Raw genomic sequence first — 26,370 nt, forward strand, 5'->3', positions numbered from 1 at the left:
TGCAAGGCCCTGGGTTCGGTCCTCAGCTCCGGGAAAAAAAAACATAGAGTACTCTGCTTCTACTCTTCCTCATTCCTCCTTGATCTATTTTCTGAGTGCAGGAATTAAGTTCACTACAAGCAGCCTTGATAGAAGGTAGAATTTCCTGAGTTGCGATACTGATATTCTGTTCCTCTGGAGTGTTGTTCCCTCCATCTTCACAGATGCTCCAATGTCCTTCCCATTAGACGAAAGGTATCCCGATAGAGCAGAAGCAATTCAGATCCAACATCGCTGGGACACGGTTACCGCCTTGTGAGTGGTGCCCATGATGGTGGAGCTAAAAATCTAAGAAAACGGTGAGCCCAAGGCCAGTGTGGCCAGTGCATATAATTCTTTGAAATAAAAAGAAAAATGAGTTACGTGTATGGGGGCACCAGTGTGCTAGTAACAGGGAGTGCAGTAACCAAGAGCAGAAGTGAAATGTGGGGACACAGGTAGCTGAGCAATTTCCAAGACCTTGTGAAACTGGGACACATCCAAGCACTGATGCCTGTAAAAATAGAACAAGTGAGCAAAACCCACATTGTTAGAGGCCGAGGACTGATTTGATAACAATGAACCATGACATGCACTAAAAGCAAACCTTAGACTGATTTTCGACGTGCAGACTTTCCAGTCAGGGGTTTTACATCACTGAGGGCCTATGAGGGAAAACTGGACTTTAACTGACTTGGGGCCGAAGAGTTTTTCGAGACAGGAAGGTGTATATGAATAAAGTTAAATTTAAAGGTACCAAATTCCGATGACAAATCCCAAGATAATGCCATACTCATGAGCACATGACAAAGTACCTGAACACTGCTAGCTTATAATGAAATCAATGAGGATACGATAGCAAGGGATCCGGAAGTTTTAACAATTCTGCATTTCTAGCTCATGTGGACATGCTAATTCTACTTACGAAAGGAGAGTGCAGACATGATGTTAGGATTAAGACCTTACAACTGTGGAAATTTTGAACTGTTCATTAATAATGTCATATACAAGTTTAGCATAAAATTCAAGCAGTGCAGCCAAATAATTAGTTGTACATTTCAGGCTGCATTTGGATTTCGTGGGAGCCTGCTACCTTACAAAGCTAAACACGGGAACAAATGCTTCATGCTCCTTAGGGTACTCAGATGTGAGCCAGTTTTTGTTTTTCTTGCAGCATTTGTCTCTGGAGAGTGCCAGAACCTCCTAAAGCCTCTTTTGGAAAGGCAGTATGTTATTTTAAAGTAGTAGTTAAGATCATCTTACTTGGGTGATGATGGCTGTTTCATATGGCTAACAGCCATGCTCGCCTCACAAATAACCCAAGTATGTTCATTTTTGCCAAGCTGCTCACAAGGATGTATAGAGTGATTCTAGAAAAATAGCCTGTACACCTTTCGGAAAGTCACCTATCCGTTTCCCTCTCGACATGTCTAAGAAAGGAAAGCAGTAGAGGAGTTAATAGTAAGGTAGTTTGGAGGGGACTGACCATGAGTATAAGAAAGTAGGGTATTTTAAGAGAGCAAACCAAGGCTCAATGAGGGCATGAAGAGGGGATTGTCTGAAAGTCTACACTGCACCAGGCCAGGGGAAGTTGATGGATTCATTACTCTATGAAGGCTGGTGCTTACACTATGAGTGGGAGAGGAAAGTCCACCATCCTTCCCTTCTTATATTTAACAATCATAAACTCTCCTTTGGGGCCAAGTGTTGGGAGAGAGAAGTTCCTTAAGTTCCACCTGAATGTAAATTCCACTGAATTATCAACTTTATTAATAAGCTTCCTGTCTGAAATTCTTCTTGAGTTGGGCTGAGTCGCTGAACATTCTGCTTTTAGATTCTCTAAACTGTGACCATTCTTTAAAGATTGTGTTTTACCTTATGTGCTCACAACAAGTCAATTACGTGAAACAAAAGTTGCCCCAAGAACCAGACTAAGCTTAATAAAGATATATATATATATATATATATTGTATTTTTTCCTATGCAAATATGTACTTTTGGTTTTTGTCTTCTTAATTAGTGTAATTCTTTCTATTTTGATTGTGATTATAATCTTGACTATGTAATATCTTTTTCTTAGTAGGGCTACAGAGACAAATCCAAAGTGTGACTCATTAACTACAAGTACTACATTCCTGATCCTACTTCTGTGAATTATTTTGTGCATTGGGTTTCAAACATCATGTTTGCTCTAAACAGCTCCTAGGAGGTCACCCCTACTAGTAGCAAGAATTAGTTAATGGGAACTAGTATAGGAATTAGTTAATAGTCATGTGTTGACGTCTTTCACACAAAAAGTACTACTATTATATCATCCTTTTTGTCCTGAAAAACATACAAATAAATAAACAAAAAGTCTATTCCTTTCTTAAGACAAAGTCCTATCCACTGAGGCATTTCATTGATTCTAGTTGAGTCTAGTCCTTCTTGCCATGACATCTAGGAATACACTGTGTCCCCAGTGGACAACACCACTTTCCTAGCATGTTCAGTGGAATTAAGGCATCCTGTAATGCCTCCGTCTTCCATCTCTTTATTTTTTCCTTCTGACATTAGAGGACACCTAACAACAAGACAGCATATCCTCTATCTAAGTCATTGTGTAAGCAAATTGTCCATTTCAGAAAGCAACAATATCCTTGGCAGGGATGGTCAAGTCTGTTGGCAATGTATGGGAAGACGAGATGCTCTTCCCCTTGGAGTCTTGATGCCAACCCCTTAAGCATGCGAAACTCATTTGTTCCATTCACATTGACAATTACAGAACTTATGATTCAACTAACCACTTTATCCAGCCATTTCTTCACTGATAAAATGAGCTCAAAATTTCAACAGCCGTGTCCGAGCCAGGCGTGGTTCATTCCTGGCTTAGAAGATGACAGACTCATCACCACTGACAGAGGACATCTTGATTTATGTGAAAATAAAAGGAATTGACTCTATAAACCTTGAATTGGGACAATTCAGATTCCGATACTTTAAGGTATTTTCTTCAAAGACAAAACACCTTTTTTTCCCACATAATCTGTAGGAAGTCATCTACCTTTTAACTGATAAAATGCTGTCCAAAAAATTCCTTTAAATATTCTGGGGTACAAGGCAAATGCCAGCTGTGAATAACTGCTTAGGGCTTGAGTTCTCCTGGGGTTTCATAGCTCCTTCCCCTTACTGTGATTTAGTCACAAATGTCTGAGGTAACCATGTGTCCTACTTAGTTTACTCAGCTTCACACAATCTTAGCTGTGCAGGAGAAGAGAGATTCTTTTTTTTTTCCCCCATCTTTATTAACTTGGGTATTTCTTATTTACATTTCGATTGTTATTCCCTTTCCCAGTTTCCAGGCAAACATTCTCCTAACCCCTCCTTCTCCCCTTCTATATGGGTGTTCCCCTCCCCACCCTCCCCCCAACAATCACGTTCACTGGGGGTTCAGTCTTGGCAGGACCAAGCCATGAGGAGCTTTAAGCCTCCAAAGTCCTGCCTTGAGTTCCTGTCTTGGCTTCTTCAATGATAGACTGTGATGTAGTAGTGTAAGCCAGCCAAACCTTTCCCCACCATGTTGTTCTATCACCGTAACTAAGAAGCCATGTACTGTTGCCCTTGTCAAATGTCCTTGCTATCACAGAGGAAACAGTTGAAATTCAAAAGCTCTGCTGGTGACAAGAGGCCAAAAGGAAACCAAGAGTGATTGATTATTCTTGGGGTCTGAGGGTGGTTTGCTTGCTCAAACCCTGAAAGTCTGCCTCAGGCCTCCTTTGCATACAGCCTGGGACCTGGGAGTATTTGCTGCCTCTTGATTGGAGAACTGAGTCTTGTAATATCAACCATAGGAAGCTGACTACAATTTGTTTTGTAGAGTTTATAACACTGATTTTTGTACTCTGTGAATGCTTGGAGAGAGAGGGGAGGGGAGGAGGAGGGGAAGGAGAGGGGAAGGGGAGGAGGAGGGGAAGTAGAAGGGGGGGGGGAGGGGAGGGGAAGGGGGGGAGGGGGAGGGGGGAGGGAGGGAGGGGGAGGGAGAGGGAGAGGGAGGGAGAGGAAAGAGAGAATATTCAGGACAGAAAAGTCTTCAGCCTCAGGGCTGAGGAACTGTCTGACATTGAAACTCTCACTTGAGTGACTCTGGTGTTCACCCCTTGGGTAGCTGTGTAAGGGTGACAAATGCTAGTTCCTTACACTTGCTGGACATCTGCTTTCAGTAGAGTGCTGTCTGTAGACTTAGATCTCCTTGCAAAGAAGATCTCTTGTCTAGGAAGCAAGTGGCGTTACAAACTGGTGAGCTTTCTGCAACGTGTGTCATGTGGACGATTATCCCAAGCCCCGTCACTCATGTGTCTGCCTGCGGGTTTCCTGGAGAGTGAAGTTGATTTGGGGATCAAGGATCAGCTGCTGAGGCTGGCACTTGGGGAAGACAAGACAAGCATTCACACCCGGGACCACTCAATACCAGCATTGTCTCCCATCCATCTTTCATAAGGGGTTTTCAAGAGGGGGAGGGAAGGAAGAGGAGAGAGAAAATAAACCTTTTAAATACTTCAGGAGAGGAGAAAGGGTGAATACCATGGGAGTGTGGAAAGCCATGGCCAGGACTTCAAAATCAACCTTGGCTTTCAGTTTGAGACTCAGCCTGGTCTGTTTCCTCTCCTTTCCTCATCTTTCTGGTCCATTCTGCAGTATGACTTCCTATCCATGTATATGTGGCTTCGTTTGTGAAGGTTTGCGGTTCTTTCTTGCCATGCCTTTGCTCTTCTTTCCCGGACCCTCTCTCCTGTTCTTTTATAGCTTAAGTCCACCTCCTCTTCCCTGTCTTAACAGTACCTCTGAGCCCCATCCCCTCTTCTTAAGGAAATCAGCCAGGCCTCAGATGGAGCTGTTGTCCTGACAACCCAAAGGCGCATCAGGCTTTCATTGAGACTGGCTGCTGGTGAAGGGGGCAGTTGTGCAAAGCAAGGGGCCACGCTGAGGGGTGGGAGGAGGGGATGACGTGGCGGGGCTGTTGAAAACCAGCAGGATAGGGGAGGTGCTGAGTAGAGAGAGAACAGGGACTGGAGGGAGAAACAGGAAAGAGGAGGGGGAGAGAGCTCCTGGGTTGCTGCCGCTGCTGCTGCTGCTGCTGCTGCTGCTGCTGCTGCTGCTGCGAGAGGCTGTTTCTTTACTCTCCCTGGCAGGCTCTCCTGCTGCCTGGGAAAGTGGGTTACAGAGAGAAGGAGCTCAGCCCAGACGCTGGCAGAGAAGCAGCCAGCTACAGAGAGTCTAAGGAAGCACCCCTGCCATTGACAGTCGCCTCCTCATCATTAAAGCATTTTATATTTGCACTAGTCCTTCGGAAAATTTGTTCCTCCACTTTCTCCCCCACTCCTGCTTGGATTTGATGAGGGCTTTGTTAAATCTCAGAGGGGAAAGAGACTGAGCGAGGGAAAAGAGCGAGGCAAAGTGGAAGGGAGTGAGCGCTGGACCCGCCCGAGCAGCCTTGGCAGTGGCTGCGAGCCCCGCGCGCTAGAGCCCCTCTCCGTGGCCAGCAGCGCGCACACGCGAGTCCACCGCTGACCAACTCGCCGAGGCCACCATGGTCGGGAGAGTTCAACCTGATCGGAAACAGTTGCCGCTGGTCCTACTGAGACTGCTCTGCCTTCTTCCCACAGGACTGCCCGTTCGCAGCGTGGATTTTAACCGAGGCACGGACAACATCACCGTGAGGCAGGGGGACACGGCCATCCTCAGGTAGGGCTTGTGAGCAACTTTTCTAATGTGTGTGTGTGTGTGTGTGTGTGTGTGTGTGTGTGTGTGTGTGTGTGTGTGTGTGTGTGTGTGTGTGATATTGAACTCCAGCTGCCCTGGGTTTGTGGGCGTGTGTGTGTGTGTGTGTGTGTGTGTGTGTGTGTGTGTGTGTGTGTGTGTGTGTGTGTGTGTGTGTGTGTCCTTGCATTGACTTGAAGATTTAGCCGGAAACAAAATTCAAGGGAATCTGGTCCCTGTCCAGAGCCGGGTGCTTTCGGAATGTTGTTCGGTTCTTTGAACGTTGTTTTCTCCAGTCAAGAAAGCCGAACTTTATCTATGGCGTTAGTGGCTTTGGGCTGTATTCATGCTGTGGTAATTGCTCACGCTTGGCACTTAAGAGTTTTGTTGAGGTTCCTGGATTCAGACACAAGAGTTGTTGAGTTATGGCTTTCAAAGCGTGGTACATACGACTGCATTCTCCTTGTTCGTGTGTGTGAGTGTGTGTGTGTGTGTGTGTGTGTGTGTGTGTGTGTGTGTGTGTGTCTATGTGCGCGCGCGCGCGTGCGTGTGTTGCTCAGCAAGGCTCAGTCTGCCCTAGCAGTAGTTCTGATAGAAGACTTTCTGTAACGATCTCTGAATTGACATCTTAGGCAATAAATCAGTCTTACAACTTTGGATGATTACTGAGGCTTTTTTGAAATGGGGACAGAAATCAACACAAGAGTGAGGAGAATGGAAGAAAAGGATCCAACCTAATGGCAGGCCTTTAAGAATAGAAAACTTAAACAGAGGTGGAGAAGGCATTTCCCTGACATTACATTAGATACTGCAAATTGATTATAGAGTTCAAAGTCTTATGCCTAGGAAGCTCTGCCAAGCCCTGCAATATAATTTGGGATGGAGATTTGGAAAAGCATCCCAAGTCCTTGAGAGTTTGACCCTTCTAAGGTAGAGAGACTTGGATGATACCTAGTCATTACTCTATTTCCTTAAAGCTCAGAGTGTCCATCCTGTATTTCTCTTCTACCTTCCCCCACCCCAGCGTTACTTGACTCTGACAGATAATAGAAAAAAGAGGAGGAAAGAAGAAAGTCTTTTCCTTGGAGATCTTTTAAAATCCCATTTCTTCCAAATATAATGACCCGGTGTTGGTCTGTCTATCTAGGTAATATTGCTGGCTGTGGCAATAAAAAAACAGTATGCCATAGAAAATCAACCTCTAATCTGTGTGCAAGGTGCTGATAGCGCATAAACCCCGGGGCATCAGGGAGCAGTTCTGTGTCAGAGCTGCCTACAGCAGCAAAGTTTTCTTTTCTTTTCTCAGAAATAAATTTGGTTGGCTCTCACGGAATGTCCTGCTTTGGAGTCTCTAGCCTTGTTAGAGATGAAACTGTGTGTGGTGTGATTTGGCGTGCTCTGCGTGTGCACGAGTGTGGTGTATGTGTACATGTGTTGCTCCAGACGGCAAGGGAGCGAGCACATGATAGTGTGTGAGTACTTATTTCCTCATTCCCTGAGCTTTGAGTAATGAAGAATCCCAAATACACTCCTAACCAGAGCGGACTTCCCCTTGTAGCTCTCCAGCTTTGTAAACCTGCATGTGTGATTTATCCGCACGGGGGTAATACGATTTATAGAGTAATTTATCTGTTTGCAAAGGGATTTGGACATAATGCAGAAAATATTTTTGCAAACACACAAGCATGCCGTCTCCGCTGCTGACATTCATAGTCCCTAACATCTTTAACCCTTTGCTAGCAGCCAAGTTCTACGTTTATGCTTGCTCTAGAAGTGACTTGTTTTTTCCCAGATTGCAAGATTCAAGGTGAGACATGTGTCTACTCTGAATGTATAAAACTTGATTTAAGTTTTTGAAAAGCTCGCGATGTCTTTGTAAGTCGGCACCACCTGCCTCCTAAGGTATAGTCAGGGAAATGACTATGCTTAATGAGCAGAATAAATGCATTCTCACACTTCCATGTAGGGAACGCATAGATGTCTACATCTAGGAGAGGCATTCTCATTACATAAATATCTGTATGTCATATAGATAAGGGTTTGCATGATGATTGCTCAAAGAAATAGGAATTTTGTTTTGTTTTGTTTTGATTATCATACTTTATCAGATATTACAGCAGCGTAGAAATGGAGTCTGAGAAAAGGCAACAAATTCAGCTCCAGTTATTCCCAGGGAGAGGGAAGACAGACAAACAGCATGCAGAGGAGTCACCTATGAGTCCACTGCTTCTCCAGCCCTCACCTGACATGCCCTCCTTTTTATTTTCCTGGACTGAGACAAGGCTTTATTTCTGAGGTTGGTGGAGCCCTGTCAGAAGGAACTGTGCTGAGAGTTACCTTTGTTTCCTTAGCTGCCTTTCTTCTCAGTCCCCAAACTGGATCCAGTCTGCTTTGTGGGTCAGCTTCCTGGTGAGGAATAGTGCTGTTCCTTTCTGTTTGCAAGGCTAGCCTGGGAAAGGCATGCTTCCACTTTGTTTCTGACATTTTGCTAGGAGTGTGAGCTTCCAGGGGAGGAGAGGAAGGAGAACTTGATTCATTGGCAGCCACAGTAGATGCTTGGCACTGAGAAACTGAAACGGCACGGAGAGAAAAATCCTCTCTTAGTGAGTGTGTGGCCCTGAATAGTTGGGGATGGCAATAGGAGACAAGGGAGGCTTGTCGTTCTGATGTTGCGATGACAGGAACTTAGCTGACAAGTCTTCTAAACATTTACTTTCTTCTTTCCATAAAACAAGTGTTTCCGTTGGCACTTCAGAGTTGACCGTGGTTTAATATAACCTTTAGTCCCATTGTGCGTAGTAATAAGGAAGTGAACACCTTGCTTTCATATTCTATAATTGCTATTCTTTTTGAAGAAAACTGCATAATTATGGCCAAACTTGAAAGAAATAGCTTGACACATGCATGCCTAACCTGGCTTTTCTTAGAGGATACCTCAAGTCCTCATAAAACTCCTAGGAGAACCTGATGAAGCCAAGGAACCAGAGTGCGAGCCACAGATCTGGAAGTCAGCAGCCATGTAGCGCCCGAAGTTCCTTTCTAAATAGAGTGAGTCTGAACGCGCCTTTAGACTGCTAGGCAGAGGAGTGCCATGTGGTACATACTTATCTCTGGGCCTTTACTCACGATGCAGACTCAAGTTCTGTTGTTGTTGTTGTTGTTGCTGTTCTGTGTTTGTTTTTAACAGAGCCCACCTACTTCACCACTTTAATAGGGCTTTCATCAATTGTTGGAAGTTCAAGTCCTGCTCTTACTAACTTTTGAACCTGAACACAGACATCCACGATGTTTAATCTTGATGGATTGAAACCCATGTACCTCTCTTTATAAACCATAGACAATTGGAAATAGGTGGGACTCAATAACATACTTGCAAATTATGACGTTTCAATGAACACACTGACCACTCCTCGGTATTAGCAGCACATATCTGGAAAGACATTCATAGGGTACTAGATCTCAAACAACTACAGTGGCTCAAGAAACGTTTTTATTACGGTGTATGTACTGACCGAAGTTTCTTTGTAACTATTCATATACATAAACCTAGGGAGATATAATATGAGCATATATATGGTAAAATGGAAAGTCTACCCAACAATGAGATTGTAATTAATATAAAATTGAGATATCGAACTAGATATTTATAATTCCATCTTTCTTTGATGGAATTGCAGGGCATTATAATATTTCAATGATGGTAATACTTTCCCCATTTAAGTGAAAATATATCCAATAAGTATATGGGATTTAGAGAGAAACTAAGTGGTAATGTGATAGTTAGTTAATTTTTATTTTCCCAAATGTATTTACTTCCCTGCTTGTTTCTGTACTAAAGGGGGGAAAGAAACAACAAAAAAGATGAATTATTTGACAATAAAATATAATAAATCTTGCTCAGACTTCAAGAGGAAACATGACTCCTCTTCTATAAGGCATCTGGAACGCCTACATTCACTAAGAAAGTGTCAACACTCAAACAAACTCCTGGCACCATATGCGATTTCTTTATTTTTTTTTTACTACTTATAATTCACTATTTGAAAACAAACTTTGTGGGCCTTCAATGAGAGTCTGTGACAATTATGAGCTTTGCTTTCTCTGTAGCTAAGTCACTAAAGGTAATCAAAATTTATTGGCTATCACTAATAGTTTAAGGATCATCCATTGCCCATAAAATCCTTCATTAAATGTATGTTGTAAAGACTGGAGTTCAACATGCTGTCAATCATCTAGGATTATGGCATTTTATATACACTTTACTAAGGACTGTTTATGCACCCATGAATTATGCTGTTTGCTGTCATTTATGGCCCAAGAAACAAAACAGACAAACCTCATGAGACAATGGCAAGCTGAATTTTTGCATTTCTGTAAATGTCAAGCAAGTGTGTGTGTGTGTATACATATATATATATATATATATATATATATATATGCACACACGATGTAAAGGGAAGGCAATTTTCCTGATTTATGTAATTTTGACTTCAAATGGATTGGACAACTGTGGTGATTCATGCCCTAAGTCAATTGTTGAAGGTCCAGCATTTGTGTTTCCCAAAGCTGATCCTGCATAACAGCAAACTCCAGCCAAAAGGGATTAGAGCTAGCTTCAAGTACAAACAGCTGTGACTCACCTGATAGGAAGTGGCCTGAATGTGCTAGCCTCTTCTTGCCATCACCTGCGCCCTAGAGATACCATTTCTCCAAGCTGTTGCTTGGAGGTTTCAATGGATGGCCCTGTTCTCCGTATGTATTGCCTCTGGGTTCCCAAGACTCAGAAGATCTAGGTTCTAAATTTGGATCGCTCCTTGTAGGCTATGACTTTGTGCAAATCCCTGAATTATTTTGAGCTGCAGCTTCAAATTTGAAAATACTGAAACTATCTATTTTAGCTACTGTACAGGATTATTTTAAGAAGCCCACAATAGGTAAAGAAGGAAAGTTTGTTGAACGGTAAAGTGCTGTATAAGAATAAGGACCCCCTCATGCTCCAGCCATAAGCAGCCAGATGTTTTTCCTTCAGGAAACAATTATATAAGAACTCTGTTTCTTGAATTGGATCACTTGAGCCAGTGGTTGTTCTCAGTCTACGGATCTCAACCCCTTTGAGAGTCAAAGGACCTTTTCACAGGGTTGCCTAAGACCATTTGACAACACAGGGATTGACTATGATTCATAACAGTAGCCAAAATACACTTAAGAAGTAGCCACAAAAATAATTTTATGGTTGGGGTTACCACAAAATAAGGAACTGTATTAAAGGATAGCAGCCTTAGGAAGATTGAGAACCACTGACTTGAGCAGATAAGAACTTTACGTAGATTTCCTGCCTACAGAATGTCTGATTCTGTGGGCCTCTAGGGTAGTCTGACAATTTGCATTTTTGCGAGTATTTAGGGGCTTTGAGGCCACAGCCCTGGCCTGCAGTTTGAGGAACACCGGGATGTTTTCATATCAACGTGGTCCACAGATGAGCACCGGAAATATCAATCACATGCTACCAACAAAAATCTGAATCAACCCCAAATTGACTCTCAGAATCTTCATATTAAGACAAAATCCCCAAGAATTCCTAAGCACTTTCTAGTTGGGAACTCCCTGAGTACTCACAGCCAGGCATTTCCCCTGACAAGCATCTGGAAGTCACTGAAGCCGGAGATTCCTGACACTCAGAACATCTTTCCTGGATTGGTTGGAGGAAGTGCTTAGGCTTTCCTTGTTGCTTCTTGTATTTAATGACTCATTTATGTACACAGAATGGAGAAACACCAGATTAGTAGGTGGAAAAAAAAAATCACCTTCACAAACCATATTCGAGGCAGCACTTAACAGGCATGCAGTAAAGTTTGAAAGTCTTCTGTGGTTTAAAATATATGGGCATCAGACAAAAAGATACAAATCCATTTGAGTGAGGGAGATTGCCAGAGTTGCACCTCTTTTCTATATGATTTCATCCCTACAATATAATAAAAAGCAGGGTAACTTTATTATAGACCCAATTTACATAATATCTATTGAAATTGTGTCAAAGCTTGAATTCTTAAAACTTATCACCCTACGCTCAATTTATGATTTAGGCTAGGCTGGATTTAAGAGTGGTTGTTTTTCGCCAGTGTTTTAGTGTTGTTTTTAATGCTGTCTCTGAGGAAGTTGGTTGAACAGCCAGGGAAGAAATTCTTTTTTAGTTAGAATCTATTCAAACAGCCTTAATGCTTGGTATTCATGTTTCTATGCACACAAGCATATGGCGTGCGTAAACGACAGTATTTGTTGGTAGAATTTACCTCGCTTTTACACACGGATCAGTCTTACTTTAAATTGGGAGGCAAGTCTTTATGCCATAAATAAAAACTTTCTGTGTTCTCATGAAGTCTGTCCTAAGTGCAGGTGCCTTAATAGGAAGCCAGGAGATTCAACTCCACCATCTGGAAACTCTCTCATCAATCGGATGTGTATAACTGAAGTCTTCTTGGCACACAACGAGCTATTCTAATACTCAAATGAAATAGCAAGTATCAGAGTGTTTTATCAACGATAAAATGGTATGGGGCACAAGCCCTTAAAGATTATTGTCATATGTAAAACAGAAAATAACTCTTAGAAAATTAGAAAATCTAATAAAATGGCTTTTATTCTTATTTTTATGATCCGGGCTGCTCATTTGTTCACGGATCTTCTTATTAAGTTCTTCAAAGGCTCAAGAATCGTAGAACATCACTGTGTCCCTTCCTTGGAGTGCGCCGTGAGCGAACACATTTTATAGTCACCTGCAATCAAAATAAGATCTCAAGTTAATGAGTGATTAACCTTCGCAAAATAAAACCCTTTACTCTAGGCTTTGTTAATTACTGCTGGAAAGGGGAGATGCACAGAAATTTAAACTAGAAAAAGCCTTGGAGATTAGGCAGCCCACTGTCATCTTCAAAGACTGCAGCTAGGGAGAAATGTAGTTGGTGGCTCAAAGGCATAAATGACTACCCAAGTCTAAAAGTCCTGTTGTTTCATCCCCATACCATGATGAGAAACTATTTCCCCATTTTTCACTGCAACTCTATCATCCTTCATACCCCAAATTATGCTCAAAATGACCTTCCCTCTCTTTCTTTTTTTCTCTCTGTGAATTTTTCTCTTCCTTTCTCCATCCCTCTTTTCATTTCTATTTTCCATCCTTCCCCTTTCTTTGTCTTCTACCTCAACCCTTCAAATATATTTTACATTAGTGTGTGGAAGACGATCGATCCAGTTATGGATAAGAAAGGAAGATTCCTGCCCCCCCATGCCCCATTTCTAACTCACTTAACATTTCTCTAAGCCAAGGTTGTTTTCGTTTTTTCCCACTGAAGCCTCAAGTTTCTATTCTTAGAGTCATTCTTGTGTTTGGCAAGAGCTATACCAAGATCTCCTGGGCTCATTTGGAAGTCTTTTTTCTTCATGACTCTAGTACTTCTGTTTCTTGCTCCAACTTCTTTGGTTCTGAGACTTTTTCCAAGGTTGTTCTTACTACTTATTTATTGTTGCCCATGGCCTTATGCCTGGTTACATTCTGTACTTTCTCTTTCAGGGAAACTCAATTTAGGATAGGTCCAGGAAGATGTGGTGTGAGTTTGAGTCTTATCTTTTATATAATTATCTGTCTAATGCCTAGCCTCAGAGGTTACTATATACGTTAGAGTCCTTGTTTAAATGTTAGTTAGAATATTAGAGGGAAATGAATATTACTTTTGTATGTCCTATGACAGGGGTGTTTTGCTGTGGTATGCACAGTGAAACCTCTGGAAGCTCTCTTACAAGGCCCAAAGTAAGAGCCAACAGGTAGCCAAGAGAAGGGCAAATTACAATGAGGTATATAATAGGAGAGGACATTCCATGGTCTCAGGGAAATCTGCCAGTTCCCTATGAAGACTTAGTCATAAATAACGGGTCTTCAAGAAGGAACAGATTTCTTGGAATTCAGGTAAATAGAGCCCTCACAAGTGAGCTACTTGGAACCCAAAACTATTCGCAAGGCAAGTACCCTTCTCAAGTTATCAACCTGTAGATTTGAGCTGTAGAGCAGAAGTCCTATACAGTTTTTAGTAACACTGGATGATTGAGAGTAAACTTCAGAACACCGGGCTCTCCATTTTATTTGTAAGATGAAGATTCTAGAACATTATCCATCTCTCTGGGGGAAAATGAGGACAAAGTTTTGCAATGGCCTTACTTCTTAATTACTTACTAAATTACTTCAGCTTACTAGATTATATCTTCTGGTCTAGGACTTCCAGACTTCACAGCATTAATATTACCATGCATGTGAGTACCCTTTCTCATACGTCACATCTAATATTTTACAACCTTTGCTTCAGATTCCACCAGATTCTGCACAGGCCCTTTTCATCCATAGATTCATAGCTTGAATAACCCTGTGTTACCAGCTTCCCCATTGCCTATACCAGTTCAGAGCTGCGCAGGCTCTGTTCATGGTAGGCTTATTATACATAAGCAGTGTTGGTTTCTAGACTCATTTATAAGCCTCTCTTCTTGAAGCCTTTGCCTTCTACTCCCACTCCCCCGTTATACTTCTTTACTAAATCACCCCTCCCCAGACCTCCCTCCGCGCTCAGAGTTCAGTTAGAGTGTTGCCTTGTTCAGAAAATCCTCTCTAATTCTCCAGGTGGGCTAACTGTCCTATTTATTTTCACGAATAGCCTCTCTTCATACCTTGTGCTTAGCATTTAGTGTACTCTCAGAAAACATTCTGTTTATTTCTTTCTTGCCTCAAGGACAAACATCTAATCTACTTTACCATTTAATCTCAGAATTTAGCTTAGGATCTGTAAGAGCTCAAATAAATATTTGCCTAGGAAGCAGAATAGAGAAGGATGATACCACTATATATGAAGCAGCCCAGAACTTAGTTTATATTAAAAAAAAAAAGAGGGAGAGAAACAAATTAGGAGAAAGCAGGACTGGAGAAAGATATTTTGGTAGGAAGTCAGACACTATTAGATTAATTACGGGTCTGCATCTGTAGAAGGCATAGTAAAAACCATGTATCAATTAATCTCTGATTGCTAGTGTTAGTGAATAAGTGGGTTTGGCTAGAAGCACTTTCAACATCTCTGACGACAACTGCTTTCCAAGTATGGATTCTCAAAAAAGAAAATGAGAAGGGGTTGGGGATTTAGCTCAGTGGTAGAGCGCTTGCCTAGCATGCGCAAGGCCCTGAGTTCGGTCCCCAGCTCCGAAAAAAAAAAAAAAAAGAAAATGAGAAAACCAAAGTGCATAATTTTTGCAGAGCCTAAGGTTTCAGCAGCCCAGGAATTGAATGTTTTATTTTTTTCTTGGATAGGTGAGCAGCTTTATGTGAAGAGGACCTACTGTGTGCTCCCAAGGTGTGACACTGAGATTTCTCCCTCTAGTGGTGGCTGTGCACATGCAGGCTCTAGATCAGGGCTTCAAGTAAAGCCAAGGTTCCAGGATAATGTACAGCGGGTCCTCCATGCCTTCTACTCTGTTCACTTGTTTGTTTGTTTGCCTGTTTTGCTTGGAGAATAAGAAGAGATAAATGTCACTCCCATTTCTTAAGTTATAAACTCATCCTGAATGATGATGCCAATCTGCGTTTTGTATTTTACTGCTTATTACTCATTCCTGGAGAAACAGAAACCTAAGTGTATAGTGAACTTTCTAGTACTCCAAAATGCCGTCCTGTATGTTTCTCTATGATGAAGAAGGGAAAAGTTTATAACTCAGGAAAAACTTGGCATGGCATTTAATACAATGTCATATTATTTACTTCTCTGTAATATATGATCATAAATTTCCATATTAATTCTCAATGTATTGTCTTCAGTTAATTATACCTGTTCTAACGTTGTGCTTTAATCATGCTGCTCTTGTCCCACAATTCCCTACAAGGCACAGAAAAGAAACATGACAGCCATGCAGCCAAGCACTAAGGAAAGCCAAGCATAGCAAGCATCTCCCTGTGAAAACACTGATTAGGAAAAATACTTGATATTCTGGCTTCTTGTTTGGGTGTGCCATTTAGTTAAACCTCACTCTAGCATATCAGACCATTCATTTATGAAACATGAGCTGCAAAACATGCCAATTTGTCATTGGTATTTATATTGAGATAACTGAAGATTATGGTCACCTAAAGTATGCTCTGATGTAGTTGTATTAAGCATTCCTTAAGATGAGACATTTTTAGACCTGAATCATTAATTTAGCTGATGAGGGGAGTCTTCTTGATGCTCTCTGTGACCTCTGCTTTATCTTTCTTTGGTTGATAATATGAAGACATAGTTATAACAACCACAATGGACTGTTTGACGTGTACTAGTTGATTAGATAAACAACAAAAGAATGTAAGGCTCAGTTGTAAGAAAGCCATGAACTGTATTAACTAGATGACTATTAGCAATTTCCTTTACTAAAATATCAAAATAAATATGATTCTTATTGGCTTTCTAGAAATGATCTTGATCCAATGAACCAAAAGAATATGGCTGAAAATAGTTTAGTTCATTAGAAAAAGAAATGAATGCTTCTGTAAGCAGAAGGATGGTTTGCTCAAATTTTTTTTTAAAAAGTAACCTTATAAATGTCTTCATACAGGAAATGTAAAAATTATTTATGAGTTAGCTCTTGCATAAAAGTAAAACAACTCAAAATCTAGTTCTAAAAATAAGACTATATAAATTTTTACAGAATTTGTTATGAGATATAAACAATTTATGCCATGAATATGCATTACCTATATTGTATAGATGTTTTGAACTGAGATACTAAATTTATTTTTAATTTATGTCTACAAATATTTATAATTATATATAAATGCAAAAGCATAAAATTTCCATACCAAAGAAATGAACTTGGGTCACAGCACATTTTAATAGGTATCTAATTAAATTGATGTATCAGCAGAGGAGAAATTTACTGAAGAAAACAATAAATTTTAGGCTATCAAGGATATGAACAGTATATAAGCATCATATGCTAAGTGTCTTAATTTGTTTTGATTAGTGCTTTGTTTTAAATACTTATTATACAAGGTGCCAGACCTATTTTAGAAGAGAAGTAACATTTCTTATTTCTATCCAATCTGAGGTATTGTATGTTTCCCAAAGACTAAAATAGAACCTCAGAGGGTGTTTTTCATTTGCTTTCACATGACAGATACTAATGCCGCTTACCTGATGAACAAGTAATTATATTTTGTTTCTTATAGCTTCAATTCTTTGTGCTTGAATCTCAAATTCATTCTAAATTCATGTTTCTTCTTTTCTCATTCAGAGTTGATTTAGTGACCTAGTGGTCTGTTCATAAATGTGCTTGCTGAAGGGGAAACTGCCCACTGAAAGACAAGAATAATTTTAATTAAATTTCTATATTTTAACAGATAAAGTATCAAAACGCTATCATATCCATTTAACTTTAATGCCCGAGGCAAATGAAATTATTAGAACTCTATAAGAGGGTTAAGCCATCAGTTCTGTCTGCAGTATGCCCAAAGCACTAAAAAAATTCAAGAATGTTTAATTGTAGAAATTGTTGACATCAAAAAAAAAAAACCAGAAATAGTTTCAGAATATTTGGGATAGCCATCTAATATTATCCTATTACAAATAGAAATGTGTTAAGTAGTAAACGAACCAAAGAAAATCGCTAAAGATATAAGTACTAGGATATAAATTTAGAATAGTTTGTTTAGCAAGCAATGATGCCCAGAAGTTAACATGGTTTCTCTAGGAACAAACTTCAACATAGAAAATGGGTAGGTTTCCTTAAAAATGAACAAATAGTACTCCAAGCTGGTGGATCAGGGCAGTTCCATTCTCCTTAAAGATCTAGATTTTGGCAAATTCTTCTCATAGAGTCAAGAATGAGTTAGGCTTCAGAATAAGGTGAATCCTTTGCAGTGTTGAGCAGAGAGATACCGGTGGAGCTAGAACATTCTTTTAGGTTGTCTTTGGAAATGTTCAGCGTTTGGATTACAGCTGGAGGATGCTTTCGAGATGTGGATGACGCCAGGAGAAGATGGCACAATGTGTGAGTTCACAGGGTATTACGTAGATGATATAAATTAGTTCTACAGAAAGAAAACTGGGGCTTTGTACGGAAGAAGGCCACTATGTGATATTACTGCGTTTTATACAGAAAATAAAACATAGATGTCAGAAAGAAAGGCATTTGTGGTACTTTGATGAAAAAGAACACAGTTTAGTTGAACAAGCAAACCTGCTGAATAACTTCAAAGACGAACGGTCAAACGGCGTAATGGGAGTTGCAGGGCTTCCGCGCCAGCAGACTCAGCTCCAAGCACCACTTGGCCAGCAGTTGGCTTTGTACATGTGGGACAGTCACTTAGTCATTCCTGGCTTCTGCTTCTTATTTTAGAAAATATAAGTGATCCAATGATTTTTTTTACTCACTGTCAAGGCCACTATAGGAATGAGTTAGTGGATCTATAATTATACTCAGGCATGTCTTGGGTACCTTTGTTAAGTCTAAGTTTCTTTTCAGTCAAGTAAAATGGATTTCCTTGAACAGAAATAAGGTTTTTTTTCATTTGCAGATTGAAAGCAGATGCCAGATGATCACCAATAGGGATTCAAAACAGCAGAAACCTTTTATACTCTACACAGGTGGACTGAACAATTTTCCAGGGATTCACTGGCTTATAAATTTTATAAATCTAGCACGTTTTCCGACTGAGTTTGCTTTGTATGCACTTAATCTTAAATTTTGGTGGTCTTATAACTTTGGTGTTATTGTTTTCTTCCTTCTGCAGTATTTGGAAACCTTTTAAATGATAATAACCTTTCATTAAAACTCAAGTACTGTTTAGACCTCTCATCTTTCTTCATAGGACAATATTAAGACGCATTCAATCTCAAAGTTTATATTCAGACTGTTTCAGAAAAATAGACAAGATTAATCGGGTAAATCATGACTGTATTCATTTTCTAACAACGTTTTGTTCAACATCAGACTTCCACCCCGTATCAATCTCCTGATTCATGTGAACTTTAGATGGTTATCCCTCCACAGAGTACCACATAAACCCACTTCCAACGCCATGTTCCTTTCAGCTCTCTCTTCTCTGAGGCCTGAGGAATACAGTTAGGTGGGGCCCTCTCTCTCTCTCTCTCTCTCTCTCTCTCTCTCTCTCTCTCCTCTCTCTCTCCCCCCCACCCCCATCTTTATTAACTTGAGTATTTCTTATTTACATTTCAATTGTTATTCTCCTTCCCGGTTTCTGGGCTAACATCCTCCTAACCACTGCCCCTTTCCTTCTATATGGGTGTTCCCCTCCTCATCCTCCCCCCATTACCACCCTCCCTCCAACAATCACGTTCACTGGGGGTTCAGTCTTGGCAGGACCAAGGGCTTCCCCTTCCACTGGTGCTCTTACTAGACTGTTCATTGCTACCTATGAGGTTGGAGCCCAGGGTCAGTCCATGTATAGTCTTTGGGTAGTGGCTTAGTCCCTGGAAGCTCTGGTTGCTTGGCATTGTTGTTCATATGGGGTCTCGAGCCCCTTCAAGCTCTTCCAGTCCTTTCTCTGAATCCTTCAACGGGGGTCCCGTTCTCAGTTCAGTGGATTGCTTCTGACATTCGCCCATGTATTTGCTGTATTCTGGGGTGTGTCTCTCAGAGAGATTCATATCCAGTTCCTGTCGGCCTGCACTTCTTTGCTTCATCCATCTTGTCTAATTGGGTGGCTGTATATGTATGGGCCACATGTGGGCAGGCCCTGAATGGGTGTTCCTTCTGTGTCTGTTCTAAACTTTGCCTCCCTATTCCCTGCCAAGGGTATTCTTGTTCCCCATTTAAAGAAGGAGTGAAGCATTCACATTTTGATCATCCTTCTTGAGTTTCATGTGTTCTAGGCATCTAGGGTAATTCAAGCATTTGGGCTAATAGCCACTTATCAATGAGTGCATACCATGTGTGTTTTTCTGTGATTGGGTTACCTCACTTAGGATGATATTTTCCAGTTCCATCCATTTGCCTATGAATTTCATAAAGTCATTGTTTTTGATAGCTGAGTAATATTCCATTGTGTAGATATACCACATTTTCTGTATCCATTCCTCTGTTGAAGGGCATCTGGGTTCTTTCCAGCTTCTGGCTATTATAAATAAGGCTGCTATGAACATAGTGGAGCACGTGTCTTTGTTATATATTGGGGCATCTTTGGGGCCCATCTCTTATAATTCGTGCTAGTCTGAGGCTGAGGAGCACTTTGCTCTGTCAGTTCTGACTTTCATATCCCGTTCCCTTTCCAGGAATAGTAAAGGAAATTAACCTGAATTTCAGATTTTTCCCTTCTTACAACTTAAATATCCTCTGCCACTAGATATGAGAACAACAGATAACAATATAAGCAGATCTAGGTACATCAGGTAGCTGCTCATAGGTGAACCCAAGGCTTTCACCAAAGCCAGAATTTTCACTTTCCTATTTTATATGCATGTTCACACATCTTATGTCCTTCTGCAAAGTCACTTTAGTTGATTTAAAAGTGCAACTGCTAAAATTCATAAACAGCCACCGTCAGAGTAGTAAAGCAGTCCCTTCCTGTTGATCTGACAGGTTCTCAACTGACTGCCTCATCATTTGCAGTATTTACAAACAAAGAGGCATCGATGCAAGACTTTGTAGAGCCAGGAGGCTTTAAAGCATAGAAAGTGGCATTCAGGCGACAGTTTTGGAAAACCTCAGAAAGTTCAAACGAAAGTGAGATGTTTAAAATTAAAAGGTAGGGACTTTGAAAGAAGTGATTCAGGGAAGGATCTGAAATGAAGATTTCAGGAAAGCACAGCCACCCCCATTCACAGGGGGGTCACCTGTGTGTGAAGTGTCAAGTGCTCCCAAATGGCAAAATTATAAGTGCCAAAAACGAAACTGGGAATTGTTCAGAAAATAACGATAGGGTGTGTATGCATTATCTAGCAGAGTCTTAAGTAAGTCAGACTTAATTCTGTAATAGCAAAGGTACATACAGTTCTTCAGCCATGGGCTGATAGAGCGCTGAGATTATTACAGAAGTTCCCTATGCATCCTAGCTGTTCTATGTAGACATAACGCATGTTGAACATAGTTACCGCTGTACAGTCTCTGTTGTAATGAAAAGAACGCAAACATAAACATTTTGTGATTCGGACTCTTTCTCTAAATTTAAGAGTTTCTTCCATTATATGGTCTTGATTGTCAGAGTAGGGACTATAACTCATTTAGTGTAATGCATGCTGCCTAGTATTTGTGAAGTCCTGGTCAGAGAGAGGAGGACCGGAAGTTCAAGGTTGTCCTTCTACTACATAGAGAGTTCAAAGCACTCCTGGGATATCCATTCAAAGCAGGAGGAAGGGTGGTCAAGACCTTGAGAGTCAAAAGATTGCAGACCTTTCTAGACTAGGCAATGATTCCTTTCTTTAAAGTATAGATGGGAAGATGAAGAGAGACAAGGAGAAGGAGAAGAGAATTTCTATATAAATGATAAATCAGAAATAAAAATCCACCCATGGGGAAGATAGGGAACACTTACAGATAGAACCATGATAGGAAAATATATTCAGAAAGTAAGCTAAATTTAACTGGATTGAGTGTAAAGGGCCACTAAATATCAAGGCTGAGCAGCCCACTAAAGTATAACTCAGAATGTGGGGGTTAAGTCAAATCTCTGAACTACATGGAAACATCAAATGCTCTCCTAAGAGAGAACATTTATGTTGAGAAAAATTATCCAGAGAGAGAGTTAGCATGCACACTTGTTGTGTCCCTAGAACTTGTAGGTTATTTTGATTTCTTTAAATCAACATTGGTAATTTTAAACTTAAGGGATCATGTTTTTTTCTCTTGCATGGATCATTTCAAAGCTTTGTTTATATATCTTTAATTTTTTAATTTAACAGCTCATATTTAAAAGATATTAAAGTGTATGCATTTCAGTACAACAGGTACAACAGAAAAGTTAGGAACAAATGTAGTAGATTCCTAATTGTGGCTCTTTAATTTAACAGCTCATATTTAAAAGATATTAAAGTATATGCATTTCAGTACAACAGGTACAACACAAAAGTTAGGTACAAAAGTAGTAGATTCCTAATTGTGGCTCAGGTAGCTAGGGAGAAAATGCCGTAGGTCGATGTGCTACTATGGGCACTGTTAATGAAAGAGCTGAGTCTTAGAGGTTCAGTGAAACCTGAGGGTGGCACAGAATGACTAGCAAGGCAGGCAGAGCTCTAAGAGGAAGGCATAATCAACACAAGGAACCAATTTCAGTCCGTGTGCTATTAGAATCGTCCCAGGAGACTTTTGTCTTGCAAGCTCTTTGGCACACTTCTTGACTTCAATGCAGATTAGTAATAATAATTACGCCCCTTGTACTGTAGCTTCTTGGGCTCATAATCCCTCAGCAACAAATGCAACCTTCCTGTGCTATGGACAACACCGGACTGCTGCAGAGCCAGGAACTGGAAGGCGATGAGGCCAGGACTCTGAACAAAGCAGACACAGATAATGGCGGATATCGCCACACGTCGGTTTTGCTTACCCGGTGGTACTGCAGGGCTCTTACGGTTTTATTACTACTATTATTTTGCTTGTATTTTTCTTTATACTTGGTAAATTTAATGAGCTATCTCTAAGTAATGGAGTCGTTTTATTCCCAAAGCTATCACTGCTTTCCCAATCCTTATCAGTGCATGACAACATAACTCATCTCTGTCTTTCCACGCGTTCGATCCTGAGGTTTTACTAGGCTCGGGGCTGGGTATAGGCAATATGCAGTTAAGGAAGAAAAGGCTAAGAGTCTAGCCATTTAGATTTAGAACTCTTTCTTTCTTTCTTTCTTTCTTTCTTTCTTTCTTTCTTTCTTTCTTTCTTTCTTCCTTCCTTCCTTCCTTCCTTTCTTTCTTTCTTTCTTCTTTCTTCCTTTCTTTCCTTCTTTGTTTTTAAATAACTTTTATTATTTTTTTTACAGTCCAGTCATTACCCCACTCCCAGTCCCCTCTCCCACAGTTCCTCATCCCATTCCTCCTCCCCTGTCTCCAAGAGATATTCCCACCTCACCTCCTACTCCTTTCCAGGTCTGCCTACTCCTTGGGACCTCAAGTCTTTCCCACTGAGGCCAGCCCAGGCAGTCCTCCACTGTATATGTGTTTGGGGTCCCGGACCAGCCGGTGTATTCTTGGTGCCTTAGTGCCTGAGTGTTCCCAGGGGTTCCAGTTCGTTGAGACCGCTGGTCTTCCTATAGAGTCGCACTCCTCCTCAGCTTCTTCCAGCCTTTTCTTAATTCAACAATAGGGATCCCCGACTGCAGTTCATTGATTGGGTGTAAGTATCTGCATCTGTCTCAGTCAGCTGCTTGTTGGGCTTCTCGGAGGACAGCCATGCCAGGCTCCTGTCTGTAAGCACAACACAGCATCAGTAATAGTGTCTGGCCTTGGAGATCGTTTCCTCCTCTGGTTACTTCTTTACTTAGTTATCGACTTCCAGGCAGCATCTAGCACCTGACTGGCTTCATGCTGCTGGTAGCTAGTGGGTTTGACACTATTGTCTGAACTACATTTCAAAGGCCTTGCATGACTGGTCAGGAAGGACCCTAGACTGCAGAAACACCTTGATTGAGACACCTCTTGGTCAATATTTGCATTGATGTAATTGACCCAGGAAGCACATGGTATAGACTGCATTTTGAAGAGGAAGAGATAAAACTCCAGGATACATAGATGATGTTTCTGTGGTCCAGCAGGTACTACTGACCCCATCCAGAGAAACCCTGTTTTCACTGCCTTGATTTCTCTTTGGATCATTTATGTCCCAAATAAGAGAGGATAACAGCACTGCTCTTTATTCCTTGTCATCAGAGAGCAAGGATGGGAAAACCTGTAGGGCCAATGAAAATATCAAAGGGAACTGTTCTTTTGAAATACTTTCCATGCTGATTTAGAGTGATAATTGCATTCCCAGGGTTGATGACTTGCCAGAACCTTCTGACTCAGACATCCAAAGTGACCACCAGGTCTCAATGCCCAACGCTCGACACAGTAGGGGATTTATTTGGTTTAGCAAACTATTTTTCTTCCCTTCATTAGTGACTTTGGCCTCATGGGGATGACAGCTTCAACAATCATGGAGACACTTCCTTTCCTATCAATAAAGCTGTGATTTACAGTATTTAATTTAGCTGAAAGGAAGAAAAAGAAAAACCTACATGCCAGGGAGATGAAATTATAAAATGGCTCACTCCCTAAAGTTTCCTGAATATATAGAGTATTAACTTGGCATGCAGCCTTACGTGCAACATATAAAGCTCCATCAATCAAAAGGACGAAAAGCAAGGTTTTCCAAGACTCGTGCTCTGGCATTTGACATGCTAGGTTCTGTAGATGTTACAGGGTGGAGAACATATTTAATCCATGCTGCCTCCTCTCTTGTCTACGTTAAACCTAGAAACACCGTGTGTGGTTTCCACACTGGAATTATCTGAACTGTACTCCTTATCCAGGTTCCACGGTAGTCTGCACTAGCCTATGATTCACATTAATTACAAAGTATTTGGTTATCACTAATGAGAGCTCCTTCAGGTTTCATTTTTACTTATGTATTTATGCATTTACTCATTTATTTAGGTTTGTTTGTTTTAGGGTTTGGATATTTCTATTTTATTTTATTTTATTTTATTTTATTTTATTTTGGCAGGGTCATTTGTTTGGTGGTGTTGCTTTGAGAGGTTTTGTTTTGTTTTTATTTGTTTGTTTGCTTGGCCATGGATAACTGCCATTGGAAGCAGCTAGACCTCTGGAAAATGAGTAGGGTTTTGTCACTAGCTTAGCAATGCTGGAATTAAAAGTAAAGTTTCCCCCTAAGGAACTATAAACTGCTCTCACGCTCCCTCGGCCTCAAAAACTTGAGTGTGTGATTTAATGTTTATTCAGCACCAACAATGTACAACCACTTCAAAAACGCATTCTGTTTATCTAGCACTCTACAGTTCCAAAGGATGTCACATCCATTGCCTAATTAGTCCTCAACAGACCCTGGTGTTGAAGCAAAGGGAGACATGCCCATTATCCCTACCACATACATTGGAAATAAATCCCGCACTTTAAAACAAAATGATTGTAGTCACAGGGCCATGGGGCATGAAGGAAACAAACACTCTGACTCATTCTGAAGAACGAGAAAGCTTTTGGTATTTTTTTTCCTCTCTGCCCCCTTTCCTTTTTTAATCATAGATTTCTATTCCTTGTTCTTTCATTTGTCTCTGCTTTTAATTTATGGAGACAAGATCTCTCAAGATAGTAGAGGCTGGCTTCGAAACCGTGCATCCTCCTTCCTCCCCTGGAATCCTGGGAAGATTGGGATTGCTACACCTGACATTACACCTCTTAGTACATCCGCACCTTAAATTCTCTAAAAGGATGAAAGGATTGCCTTTTGATTTTGCTATCCTCCTGTCCTTCCCCTTCTGCATGGTCGTGGAGCATTCCACACCCCCTTCCCAGCTCCTTCGTCTACTACTGGGTTTAAGGACACTTACTGTGGGATAGCTTGCAGAAGGGAAGGATTGTAAGGCTATGAAGATTCTCTCCCCCACTTCTCCCCTTTATGCTCGCCCCACACACCCAGTGCCCTGCTCAGTGTGGGCTTTCTGTTCTCATTGAGGCTGCAGTTTGTCTGCTGAATTACTGCTTTGTATTCAGCCAGGGCCCGTGGAGTATTCCCAGTGTATTTATTTTCTGTTCCTGAGCTGAATGCTGGGTGCCTCTTTGTCCTGATGCCTTCTGCAAAGAAGTTTCAGAGGCGGTGGGGGTTTGGGGGCAGCGGTGAGGAGGAGGGGCAGGAATGCCAATAAAGCTCTCTGTATCCCCCAGAGGAATGTGTGCAAACGCCTTTCCCACTGTCTCACTCACTGTTCTCCCCTCTGCTGCCCTTGCTCTTAATTGGATCTAGACCCTAGAGAAAACAACTTTGTTAATGTGATGGTTAAAGAAAATGAGAGGTGGATGTTGGCTGTGTTCAGTTCTGGCAACTTCCCCTCTCTGGGAATAAAAGTCTCTGATGCCCGATCAGGGGAAGGGATCCCACTTTCCTGATCAGGAGAAAACACCATTCTTTTACAGCTCTTTCTTTCGTGTGTCTGTCAAAATGGAACGTGGCGTTCTACTTCTGCTACCTGAACCTCATTTTCCTAGCAAATATGACTCATCCGTTTCTCTTGGCCACTTATCTGTGCCTTCCTTCCCTCATTCAATCACATATTTGACAAATGACTGTTAAACAAATTTTTGTGGTGTGCTGAGTTGTGGGAATAAAATGTTCAATGAGAGAAATTAAGTAACGACGCTCAGGAGGCTTATATGCCAGCCAAGGAGAAAGACGATATACAAGTATGTCAATACATAAATAAAACAGTTACAGCCTGCAGTAAGCGATACAATTTGGAAGAAATAAGATAAAGGATGGGAATTATGGCCAAGCTACATAAAGTATCCAGGTCGCTATGGGGCACCAGTTCACTGGAACTTAAAAATTGTACATGCGAGCTGATTATCTTTATGCTTTTATCCACGGCTATCATGAGCTATAGCAGATACAATTAGATTC

The 26,370-nt window shown here is 41.1% G+C and overlaps 1 protein-coding gene across 5 annotated transcripts in view; it reads left to right on the plus strand.

Moving 5' to 3' along the window:
* The window catches only part of Lsamp (limbic system associated membrane protein), a 2,154,604-nt gene that overhangs the window by 1,505,824 nt on the left and 622,410 nt on the right, over window positions 1-26,370 (plus strand). For 2 of the 5 annotated variants that reach the window (XM_032899156.1, XM_032899158.1), the window contains exons 1-2: window positions 4,565-4,733; window positions 5,661-5,739. In XM_032899156.1, coding sequence (XP_032755047.1) covers window positions 4,580-4,733; window positions 5,661-5,739 — 233 coding nt within the window. In that variant the 5' untranslated portion in view covers window positions 4,565-4,579. Of the gene's footprint in view, window positions 1-4,564; window positions 4,734-5,058; window positions 5,740-26,370 lie in introns of those variants that run through there. The other 3 variants (XM_032899159.1, XM_032899160.1, XM_032899157.1) reach the window with 2 other exon arrangements.

The sequence above is a fragment of the Rattus rattus genome, chromosome 4 (assembly GCF_011064425.1).
Source record: "Rattus rattus isolate New Zealand chromosome 4, Rrattus_CSIRO_v1, whole genome shotgun sequence".
NCBI classification, from domain to species: Eukaryota; Metazoa; Chordata; class Mammalia; order Rodentia; family Muridae; genus Rattus; species Rattus rattus.